We start from the raw sequence: 13,004 nt of genomic DNA on the forward strand, positions 1-13,004 counted from the left end.
CGAGTCGCTGTGCCGAATGTTGCGAAGTTCGCTAGAGCAGACTCTTGATAGGGACAGAATCGTACATTATCATTTAATGTGCCAGCTACCAACTTTTAATTATCACAATGTTCACAACATATTTCTACTTGCTTAATCACATTTAAAGAGATGCCCAGTCTTACTCAATACCTTCCCCGCACACAGTCCTCGATCCTCACGGTTGGATTGTTGTGGAGGCATTGGGGAGGTGATAATGAATGAACTTTCCATTGATTCATTCAGCAGATTCACCTGTTTCCTGAGCGGCAGTGATGAGCTGGGGCAGCTCCAGGTTGATTACCAGACATCTCCATGTCTGATTCATTTCCCTGATTGGTTTTCGGTTGCTTTGCCACTGCTTCACAGGAAACCTTTTTGACACCTAACCCACAATCCCTGTCACTCTGCCATGTCACCTAACTCAAATCCCCGTCACTCACCCCAGGCAAGCCCCCAGGTCATCGTGACATCACGTAACATCAGCCCCCTGGTCACCCCAGGCAAGCCCCTAGGTGCCCAGGTCATTGTGATTTATTGGTCAAAGTTCATCCCATGCCAAAGCGACCGCACTCGCCTAGCAGTCTGACGTCACCCAGGCGGATGCGTGCACACGCCGATCTGCCCCAGCAGTACGACCTCCACACTCTCATGGAGGAGACTGCTGAGTCTGCCGACGAGCGGCGCCGTCGTCTGGCCAGGGAATGCCAGAGGCGCCGCCGTCAGAGACTAGCTGCTGAGGGCGAGGTCGCTTGTTTAGGGCGAGGTCGCTTCACGCCCTCAGGCGTCTTACTGGTATCCTACATTGTAAATTGTAGTGTTCATTTAGATCTGAGTGTACAGTATAGTGTAAGGTTTTTTTTCACCGGAAGAACTAAAAAACATCGCATGGATGCACCTGGGACCAGCGCCGGCCGGTATATATAGGCCACATAGGCAATGGCCTAGGGCGGCAGATTTCCTAGGGCGGCAGTTAGAAGAGCGGGCACAAACGTAGCCTCGGTACCAAGGCTTTTATTTGTGTTCAGGGGAGCGCACGGGAACTTGCACTAGTGACTAGAATAACTGAGTCGCCACTCAGTTATTCTAGTGCCAGTTCCAGCCCGTTTAGATGCGCTGCCCCACTCCCCGCCTCCGCTGCTCCTGAAGCAGAGCTGTCAACTGTCAAGCCGCCTTCAGGGAGGGAGGGCCGCCCGGCACGATCATGTTTTGGCCAGCACGTTTTAGGCATTCTGACTGAAGTAAACAGGAAGCGCTGCAGGTAGTATTGACTAGCAAACATGTCTAAAATATCGAAATTATTAGGCTGTGAGTACTCAAAGAAGCACAAATTGAAAGAGCAAAGACTTCAAAAACAGAGTTAATTTTAAAGTATTTGAGACCGGGAGGAGGAGGAGGAGGAGACGTCTCAATAAACCGCTGTTCCGTCAGAGAGTAGAGACTGAAGTTTTTTATTTCATTTGAGGAGCTGGAATTATTGATTAAGATAGCCTAATATTGTATGGACATCATTGCTGGTTCGTTTTGTGTCCTGTTCTGTGAAAAGAAAATTGCGCGAGTCGGGAAGGGCGGATCCGTGGGATGTGGCCTAGGATGGCAATTCCCTAAGGGCCGCCGCTGCCTGGGACGTATCCTCATTGATGTATCCCAAGGTCCTCAGGTTTTGGGTCTGACAACATCATACCCCTCACTCAGGTGACCCAGCCAGGGTGATCAAGTCCCGACTTACGTCCCAGTAGCTACCCTCGATCAGTCCCATTAGGGAAAACCCAGGGACACTCAATACGCTGCTCTAGAACTACTCTGCCAGTACTGGGCGGGCCATCCAGTACTGGGTGGGTACTGGGCACCTGGGACGTATCCTCCTCAGTGATGTATCCCAAGGGCCTCTGGGTTTTGGGTCTGTCAACATCATACCTCATCATAGGAAAAATATTGTCTATGGGATTTTCTCTTGGCAATATCGGCAGAGGGCGCAGTGGAGTAAGTAAAAACTAAATCCTTTTCTGGCATGTGGTGGGGGGCTCAGAGTGCGTCCACCGGGGAAAGTAGTCTTTCTAATGACCAAAACCGTCTTTGTATTGGTGAGTATAGCGAAAATGTTCTTTTTATTTTAGCAGAAGTCGAGATGAGAGGCTGTGGTGCATTTCATGCGAGGGCAATTAATTGAAAGTTCCATAGTTGCTGTTCCATGCAACGGCAGCAACAGCATTAGGGCTATGGACCAGAGCTAAATGCAGTACAGATACCAGTAAGACGCCCTTAGGGCAAGAAGCGACCTCGTCCTAAAGGGCGAGGTCGCGTGCACGCATCCGTCTGGGTGACAGCTGACTGCTGGGCTGGCGCTTTGGCATGGGGGGGTCAGATCAACATATGGAATGAATTCTGTACTGGCCATATACTGTATGGAGCGTGTCTTGAGTGTACAGGGTTCGATGAGGTCAAATCAACATATGGAATGTCAGAACAGGTCAACTCCATAGAGATCTAAGGGTGGCAGCGTCTTGAGTGTACAGGGTTTGATGAGGGCCCAAGTAGGGCCGGGCCTTAATTTTTGGGCCTGTTGAATGGAGAGGTATCAGTCAAAAGGGAGATATCGAAGAGGAAGGACGGGTGGGGAAGGATCAACATATGGAATGTCAGATTATATATGGAACATATGGAACAGGCTAGATTAATGTCGCGGGAGGCGGCTGGATCCGTGCGTAGCGGCATTGCGTGTGAGAATACAGTGGACGACTGCAAAGGGTATAAGTCAGTGACGTGTGAGGTCCGGACTGCAGGGTGTGTTGTTGAGGGCTGGCGACGCTAGTGTTTGACTTGGGGTTATGAACTCTATGTTTTTTAATAATATTTATCCCACGATATTGTAACCCATTTTTCACCCCTGTGTCAATTATCTAATGTGATCCTGGGCTCTACACACCCTCCGCCAACCTATTCCCCATGGGGGACATGGGGAGAGCAACTGACTTGAACTCATGCTTCCTTCATGCCTGAGTGTCCAAGTTGCTCCTTTACACCTGACAGGGGGGAGTTTCCCCGGCCGGACGTAGCGCGTGGAAGGAACACGTTATTCCAACCAGTTCCTTTCCCCTCCATCAGGCGCCCCGGCTGGCCAGGGGGAGGCAGTTTAGAGACCAGGATTACTGCATGTTTTTGTGAGGGTACCTACATAGAGTTATGAACTCTATGTGAGCTCTAACTTTTCTCTTAACTACGAGCTGAAGTAGATCAAAATGCGCTAAACTGAGTACACGCATGTGCACACATGCACGCACGCACTGACCTGTTGGACTGTCGGAGTGGTTGCGTGTCTCCTGTCTTTGTATCTGCAGACATGCCTCCTGAGCCATCATGTGCTGCTGATGAACCAAATCACAGTCTGGATGAATGGCCTCTGCCTGAGGGAGAAAGACAATGTATAATGACAATTGGCCATATTCAGACCGTAGCCATCTTGCCAGCAAGGTGATACCTAGGTGATACTTCCCATAGACAGCCCATTCATCCAAACAGAAACGTTCTCTCTAATAATATTAAACAACGTCAAAATTGCAGCTGTAGGGAAAGACTTGAATTATCCTCTTTCAATCTGTAAAGTTTTTGTTTAATAAAATCACACCTGTGTAAAGTGAGTGGTGCAACTCTGTGTGGGGGTGGGGGGGGGGGCGGAGGTTCCAGACCCACAGGAACGCACCCAGGGTGCCGGCCCGATTCCGGCGAGCCGCCCCGCGTCCGAAACGGTTGAGAAATGACAGAGTTACCGTGTGGGGGTCCCTCTACTGTACTGTACTGTACTGTACTGTACTGTACTGTACTGTACTGTACTGTACTGTACTGTACTGTACTGTACTGTACTGTACTGGCACACCCAAAATCATCATATATACAGTTAATATGTGCGTGTGTGTTTGTGTGTGTGTTCCTTACGGCCACAGGCACACTTTTCGTTACTGTCGTAACAACATGTCGTGAACCCCATACACAACAAGCAGGAGCGGACTGTAAATACACGTCACTCCAGTCTCCAGCTAATCTAGGGGTGCGTTTGAAAATACAGCACTGAGCGCATTGGCCATTGTGGCCACTGGCCAATCCAACCAAAATACGTGAGTGCGCTCTGTGTGGACATTGTTGAACACGCCCTAGTGTAGCTAGTAGCGACGCCCCCGCCGCGAGTGGAGTTTGTTTGTTGTCTCCACCAGGCCGAAGGCATGGGGAGAGAGTATGTTTTGCACTCCGTCCGTGTGTCCGTCCTTCCGTCCTTCCTTCCGTCCTTCCGTCCGTCTGTGAACAGCTAATCTCCGGCACCGTTAACCCGGTCGATGCCAAACTTTGCACACACACTCCCTGGATGCCAACGATGAACCTCTGCCCCACATTTTCCAGAACGGCCTGTTATAGCGCCACCATGAGGCAGCTTTTCACATTTGTTACCTAAAACTGCACCGATCTGCGTGAAACGTTGCATGCACACTCCCCAGAGGCCGAGGACAAACCTTTGACCTGCATTTTCCGCATCTGCCTTTTATAGCGCCACCAGGAGGCCGACTCTTGTAAAACAAATTTTTTGATATTACTCCTCCAGATTCTGTTCAAAAATCTCACAAATAGTTACACAGTATCTCTATGGTCATGTGCTCAAGTTGGATCTGTCCCATATTTCATATTCCATCCTAATTGGTTATAATTGGCTTTCACAGTTTGCAAGATTGCCCCGTTTTGAACAAAAGCCTCAAATCATGAACGCAGCATGCAATTTACGTGAAATCTTTCACACATTTTCTTACTAGGCTGAGGAATATATCCCACCCTTTTCACATTGGCCTGTTATAGCGCCACCAACAGGTTGATTTTTGCAAAACACATTTTTGGAACAAAATGCCTCAAATCATCCAATTGCCATCAAAGGCGTATGAAGAAATGGCAAACGGTATACACATGATCTCTGTAGTCATGTGATCAAGACGAGTCTGTTGGATTTCTCAGATTGTACACTGATTGGCTAACATTGCCTTCCAAAGTTTTCAGGAGTGGCCCGTTTTGTACAAAATGTCCTGCTCATCCAGAATTCTATCCTTAGAGATGCTATGAGTGATCTGGCTCTGCATTTCCTCAACAAAATGAAGAAAATTGTTGCAAAAACAAATTAAAAAAAACATCCTCCTAAACATTTTGCCAAACATCACACACACTCCTATCCTCCTGGTGGAGACCTGTGCCCGGAAGGGCACTTTTTCTAGTTTGTTTTATTCCTTCACTTGTTCAACAACCTGGTATTAAAGAGCATAAAGAAAGATCTTGTGTATGTCCTCCTTATTAGGATTATAAAGATTTGTTAAGGGGCAAATTATGTGACTGCATCTCAGGCGATTTTATGGAGTAACGCAAAAGTAATGTAACGTAATGTAAAGTAATATAAGGCATTACTTTTTTCAAAAGTAATGTGTAATGTGTAGTGTATTACTTTTTTGAGTAACGGTAACGGACCCCAACTCTGGTTATGTTTGAATGCCATTCAATGTATTGTTGCTATTCCTTTCTTTCTCAAAGACAAATTGTGCTAAATAGTTGAACACTATTTCATGAAAACATGTCAAATGTGTGTTTTCTTCATGGAATAATTTGTTTCAGTAGAATATGAACGTTTCCCACGTATGGTTATTGATGGCAGTGACACAATGTGGTAATAGTGTGTGTCAGTGGGATGATGAGTGCCCTAATTTTGCTTCAGCCAGCTGCCTCCCAAAATGTCATGCATGGCCCTGAAAGACACTATTTAGTTTCAGACAGCTGTCTACAAAGAACAGCAGACAGCTCTCTTCCAAATGGAACATAACCAACCAATGATTACAATTTAATTGACACTTCTACTATATTGTTTATGCTGTTTTAACATGTCTTTAAAGCACTTTGTAACATTGTTTAGAAAAGCACTATACAAATAAATGCATTGTCATTACACTACAGTTGTGCACTTGGCTGGTCTCAAAATCAAAAACAACTAGAAAAGGGCTCCGCGGAGGACAGGTCTCCACCAGGTCATGAACAATTGTGACGTTTGGACAAAATGTGTAGGAGTAATATGAACCTTTATTTTTTTATTTTTTTGGCAAAAATGTGCCTCCTGGCTCCTCGCTATGATAGGGCAATGTTTAAAGGGTCCAATGAATTGTTCCTCCACGTAGTGGAAATGTGCGTGCAAAGTTTCACTACAATCGGACGCTGCATTCTGATTTGCAGAATTTTGTTCTAAACGGGCCAGTCGTGCAAACTTTAGATGTTAATCATAGCCAATCATGATGGAATATGAAAAATCCATGAAACAGATCCATGTTGATCACATGACTATAGAGATCCTGTATACCAATTTGCGTGAAATTTGGATAAAATATTTGAGTATAGAGTATTGAGTATAGAGTATTATCAAAAATACTAAATACTAAAATTATAAATACATATCAAAAATATGTTATACTGTAAGTCAGCCTCCTCATGGTGCTATAAAGGTAGATGCCTGGCAAAGGTTTTTCCGTGGCCCCTAGGGAGTGCGCATACATGCAAGTTTTACACAGATCGTGCACTTAAAAACATGAATCGGCCTATTAATTATAGCGTCTTCAAGAGGCTGATTTAAAAAAAAAAAAATATATATATATATATATATATATATATAAATATATACTTTATTATTTTTAGACAGTATATTTTTACTGCACACAGGAGTCTGCACACAGGAGTCTGTAAACCACATTTTCTTGGTATTACTTGATGCTCTTTTCTGGAGGTTGAGCACTGAAAGCTAAGAGATGTAACTGTGTGGGCTGCTACCTTAAGGCTAGGAGCCGCTAATACTGCACAAACTCCTGAAATCAGAATCAAAAATTGATTATTTATATGTGCTGCCTGTGCTTTTTCCAAGGGGATCCAGTGGGATCAGACTGAATTAAATACATTTCTGTTTGGGAAATTGATATTGATATATGTTTAATAATATCACAATAAAGTATATTAACCATAATATGAATTCTGACATCCGTATTTGGGCAAAGGAAAAATACAAAAATAAAAATTCAAACTTAGTGAAGATAGCAGATCTACAAGCTCACAAGAGGTTGGGCCATTCACTAACAGGACGGCCTCGATAGAGTTAAAGGGATGAACCCATTGTAACTTCAAACTCCATGTTAACCATGTTAGATTCATCGAAAACACCCATCCATTTACTAGTGTCCTTCTAATACATGAGGTGCCCATGTTTTTTACTTTACTTTTTTGAGGGGCGCTCCTATGTCCAGCTTTGAGGGTCTGTGTAAACACAAACATTGAAGACAAAAGTGTGTGAACATACAAACATTGAAGAGAAGACAAAAGTGAGGACGCAAATTGTGATTGGCCAGAATGAGGATGATGTATGATGACGTATGATGGTAAGAGCACCACTCTCTTCACACAGGTGTGAGTTTTCATTTATTTTTGAGGGGCGCTAGCCCCTCCTATATACAGCTTTAATGTTTGTCTTTCAACGATGCTTGTTTAAGAAAACGCCATAGACAATGAAGATACATTTTATGTTTGTTTTGAGGACTAAAACAAACATTAGCACCCGTTGCATAAACAAACATTATGTTGTAATTAATGTTGTAAGAGCGCCCCTCACTTCACACAGGTGTGATTTTTAATAGTTCATTTTGGAAAATGAAAAACATCAGGGATAGAAGGCTCCATAAAAATAAATTATTAAAAATAAATGAAAAAATCACACCCATGTGAAGTGAGGGGCGCTCTTATCATCGTACATCATCATGACATAACATGTCTATTTGCTCAGACACTATATGACTAATTGTCCATTCATTGTCAATGGGAATTTAATCTTTGTGGAGGACAAAAATAGACACGAAGCTAATTTGCTCAGACACATGACGTAAATTCTCCATTCATTGTCAATGGGAATTTAATGTTTGTGTAGGACGAAAATCTACAGTAATAGCTGAATATAAAGTAATTAAAAAACATGGGCACCTCACATATTAGTATAGGGCAGTATCAGTCATCAGAAAAAAAGGATGTGTTTTCGATGAATCTAAGATGGTTAAAATGGAGTTTGAAGTTACAATGGGTTTGTATAGGAAAGGGGTGAGCAAGCTAAAATGAATATCAAGTATCTAAATACTGAATAGAGCAACTTAAAAACTGTCTTGGGTGTTCACATAAGCCTGGGTAGATGATAAAATGATGAAAGGTTTACCAAAAGTTTTTTTTATATAGTGAAATATCGCTTTAATAGGTTTCTCAAGAAACCATGTTGTCTCTACAGGCAACAGGTTTACCTCCTCTTGCTTTCTGACGTGTGACACACAACGTTTTATAACACGTGAGTGCACCTCCTTTTTGTGTTTTATCTGAGCCTCAAACGTGTAATGGAAATTTGACAGTGTATATGCCAGACATAACATATGATACGACGGCACCGTGAAATTCTGCTTCATGTTTGACATTTATTTTTTATCATAGACAAGAAATGCTGCCAAGTGTAAAGTAGGGGATGCTGCAACATTTAAAGAACACAATGAATGTGTCATTTCTAGTGGCCGATGTGCGGAATGTCTGGTTTATAATGATACGAATGAGTAGAGAAGTTGGCGGCATCTCATCGTGTCTTATCCCAAGATGACAGCCTCAGATAGACCCTGCATAATACACTATAGAGCCAAAAGAGGGAAGGAGGTGTGTGTGTGTGTGTGTGTGTGTGTGTGTGTGTGTGTGTGTGTGTGTGTGTGTGTGTGTGTGTGTGTGTGTGTGTGTGTGTGTGTGTGTGTGTGTGTGTGTGTGTGTGTGTGTGTGTGTGTGTGTGAGATAGAGAGAGAGAGAGATCTAATTGTAAACCTTCCAAGGGGAAAGATGCTAGATTCTAATTGTTTGACCTTTTCTCTTAACATGTTTTCCTCTGATTTGCAATAGGAAAGGGCTTAAGCTGCAGCAGTTTAATTTGAATCAATAGTTGTCTTAACCATGTCATTATCATAGGTCAGTGGTGGCCCCGAGCAAAAACATTTTCACTACATGTTTACATGGATGGACAGGTAAATGCCCCTTTAAGAGTCCATTTTTTACCCTCTCCAAGTTAAATGATCACTTGGGATTTACTGTGAAAAGCATAAGAAAGACGGTCTGAGCTGTATTCACTCAGATGTAATTGGAATCACAGGTCAGTGTCATTAGACGACCATTTTACCAACATAGCGGGAATCGATAATGAGAGAGGATGGGGAGACACGCGGATATGAGGAATCCTGATACCAATCAGACACAGCGGCAGAGTCCCAAGAGGAAGTGGCTAATTAGGGAAGGCACACCGCAAGATCATTAGCATCTGACCTCCTGATTCTAGGTTGGAGGTAAAGCGAGGGCTTTACGCCTTATTGCTTGTTCTGTTCTTGGATTAATGACTCTTGGATTACATTACTCTGGCACATCTGCACAAAGAAAGGATTTATATTCTAACAGTAAGAGACACCTGCTGTAAATGTTTCATTGTTGATAGATTGTATATTGCATATAGCTATGCTATTGCATAGCTGAGTGGGTAGAGTGGCTGTCTGGGAACTTTCCTATGGACTCATTACTGTTGATAGACTGTGAATACACTGTCTATACCAATTATGTAGGGTGGCTGACATATATTACATAGACAATATATTATTATATAGTATATTATGCTCATATTACTGGTTATATATTGTACATTAAACTTAACCCTGTCTTTATTAATAGATTATAATTATTACAGTATTCAATATACATACATCTCTCAATGGGTTAGGGCCAGCCTACATCACAGTCAGACTGTTGTTTTATGACAATTGGAGATGCAGCTTTCTTTAATCACGCTCTAAATGTATTGTCTGTCTGTCCGTCAGCTATAATCTCAACTACTACGAGGATCAGCATCAGACCACGGTCGTGTTCTCACATGATTACACGTCAACACATTTTACTAATGCAAGTTAATAGTGCATAAAACTCATTATATTTACCATATGCCATATACATGAGCTTTGTGCAAACATGCCCTTAAGTGGACATATGCTGAGAAAAGTGCAATAATGACTGCACTGCATTCGGGGACCCCCAGGGGTCCTTGAGGGCTTCCAGCGGTCCCCAGCAATGTTCACTTCAACCATTTTGTCACGATTCGTGACGTTTTCTGCTGTGTTCTAGTGTTCCTTGTTCCTAGTTTGCGTGTTTTAGTGTTGTGCTCTTTTATTTTGTAGTATTTAGTTCCCTGGTTTCCTTTGTGGTTATACGGTTACCTGTCTTGTCTCACCTGTGATTATTAGTTTGTTCCACCTGTGTCTTGTTAGTCTCTTAGCCAATCCCTGTCTTGATTTTGAGTTATGTTCACCTGTGCCCTGTTTTCCTTGTGTGTATTTATACGCCCTGGTTTTTGAGTTCCTTGTCAGTTCATTGTTTGATGGCAAGTGTGATGTTGCTTGTTCCCGGACTTTGGTAAATAAAACCTCCTGCATTTTGACTTCTCTGCCTCTGCGCTTCCCTGTTCTGCATTTGGGTCCTACCTTCTTGATTCACACCGTGACGCCTTTGATTGTTCACTTTGACTGTTCACAATGTTCACTTCAACCCCTTGACGTAAACCTTTTCGGAGTCCTTGACATGCAAAATGTTTGAGAATGACTGCAATTTTGGTCCACGGGGAACTCAAGCAGGGACTCCAGCGGATACCGGTCTATGTATGCTATGACTGGATTATATATGAATTGGCCTTTAGGCCATAACATTGTAATGTCATGTTTGTCGTAGTGCTGACAACATGCCACACTACTTTGACACGTGATGTTCACTGTCCAAAGACTCTGGCTTCATCATAAAGATGTAATGACAGTCCTTTATTATCCCTGAAGCCCATTGCCCTGCAACACAGCCCAACAACAACGTTGTCATCATGCCCCATGCAGGCATGGAGGTGTATAGGACATGCCTCCTTTGTGCGAGCTTTGTGCTCTACTGCAGGGGTTCCCAAGCCTTTCAGCTTCAGACCCAAGAGATACATTTGATTGAAAAAAAGAAAATAATAATAATAATAATAAAAATAACTAGAAAGAAATCTATCAAATGCTGTAATTGTAGTGGGGTATATATATACAATCCTGGTCCATTATTCATTACTACAGTGTGTTCGCTGTTCATGTTTTCACGTACAAACTTATCTTCAACTGTCAAGAATATGACGCTGCATGTGTATTAGGGGCAACAAAAGAATTTTCACAAAAAGGCAATTTTCATTGGCTCATAAAACTTTAATTTTTTTACTTAAAAAACGTACTATACTTTCCCATGTCTGTATAGGTCCAAAGATCACGTGTAGAACTTTTCGTGCATTTTGATCAAAGATCCTGGGAGGAGATGCATTTTAATTGATTTTCATATAATTCAAAATGGTGGGTGATCTAGAGGTCAGAGGTCAAAAGTAAGAGCACGAAACTTGAGGAGACGCATATGTGTATCAAAGATTCATTGCTGACGGTCAAACAGTTCATGAGCTATGCGTGGTCAAAGTTTTCATTTTCAATTGAGTGCTATAGCGCCACCCTTTGGCCAATGGTTGCGGGCTTCGCATCCTCACCGTTTGGCATGGCCCTCTACCATATTTCCAAATTTTGCGAAAACCGACTGCACGGTTCAGCCAGAACTGCTATTTTTGGCGGAAGCCTTCCGGCGGAAGGAGAAGGAGAAGAAAAAAACTAACAATAACAATAAAGGACCAAGTCCTTTCAGGACTGCTTGGTGCTTGGTGCTTGTGCATTATTAAGCCGCTTTACAAGCTCATGTTGTGAGGTTGTAGATCTGCTATTTTCACTATTACTTAAGAGATGCTTTTTTTCTCTCTCTTTTTTTTAGGAAACATAAAAAAGCAGAATATATACTAATAAAAAACAATTATTTGAAAATGGGTGTGTGAACCAAAACTGGGACCTGACCCATTGCTTTGGATACACTGCTCTGTGCAAGCAATGATTGATTATGTGCTTTAAGAATTGTAGCTTTCCTTTCACGTTTTACTCCTTTTCTTCTTTTATTGCATTGTCTGTTCACTGATTTTCATATAGCTCATAATGTAAAGCACTTTGAGCTTCTTGTTTAAGGTGCTATACAAATAGTGTATTATTATTATTATTATTATTATTATTATTATTATTACCCTTATTATTATTGGGTACTGATAACTGTGGAGAATAATGTAGGCCTATAGGCTGGCTATACATGACAATTCCGAAGCATCACCTTGACAATGAAACAAAAACAAAAATATCAATGCTCATTCTCTTTGCATCTTCCCTCTCTAGAGAGTACTAGGCTAATGGTAGTAAGTGTGGACACAGTGATGCTCGAGTCTAATGGACACACGAGGGAGAATAGCCTATCTTCCAATTAAAGGCCATGTCGGTGTCAATCATGTCAAAAATACATTAAAAAAAGACTGCAAGGGAATGGACATGTCTTCACATTCTCACATGGACCCTTAGAATGGACATGTCAAGTTCACACACTCACATGGACCCTTAGAATGGACATGTCAAGTTCACACACTCACATGGACCCTTAGAATGGACATGTCAAGTTCACACACTCACATGGACCCTTAGAATGGACATGTCAAGTTCACACACTCACATGGACCCTTAGAATGGACATGTCAAGTTCACACACTCACATGGACCCTTAGAATGGACATGTCTGCATCAGACCAGATGACTCATGGTCTGGACGGTCCAGGATTTTACAGCACAGAATTAACATTACAGTAATATGGATAGGACTCCCCCCACCCCCCCCCCCCCCCCACCCACGCACGCACAGCACACCCTATACCCTGCACTCACATCTTTCTTTCTCCCCTTAAATACATCGGTCCCCATGCACGCACAGACACGCAAAATAAGTGGCTACATCAAATTTGT

The 13,004-nt window shown here is 42.7% G+C and overlaps 1 protein-coding gene across 1 annotated transcript in view; it reads right to left on the minus strand.

The window, feature by feature from the left end:
* The window catches only part of ghrhrb (growth hormone releasing hormone receptor b), a gene marked incomplete at its 3' end in the record, with an annotated part of 46,646 nt that overhangs the window by 33,275 nt on the left and 367 nt on the right, over positions 1-13,004 (minus strand). Inside the window, exon 2 of the mRNA XM_079505462.1 lies at positions 3,308-3,422. Within this exon, the coding sequence (XP_079361588.1) occupies positions 3,308-3,377 (70 nt within the window). The 5' untranslated portion in view covers positions 3,378-3,422. The remainder of the gene's footprint in view (positions 1-3,307; positions 3,423-13,004) is intronic.

Source organism: Electrona antarctica, assembly GCF_951216825.1.
Source record: "Electrona antarctica genome assembly, chromosome: 7".
In the NCBI taxonomy this organism is placed as follows: domain Eukaryota; kingdom Metazoa; phylum Chordata; class Actinopteri; order Myctophiformes; family Myctophidae; genus Electrona; species Electrona antarctica.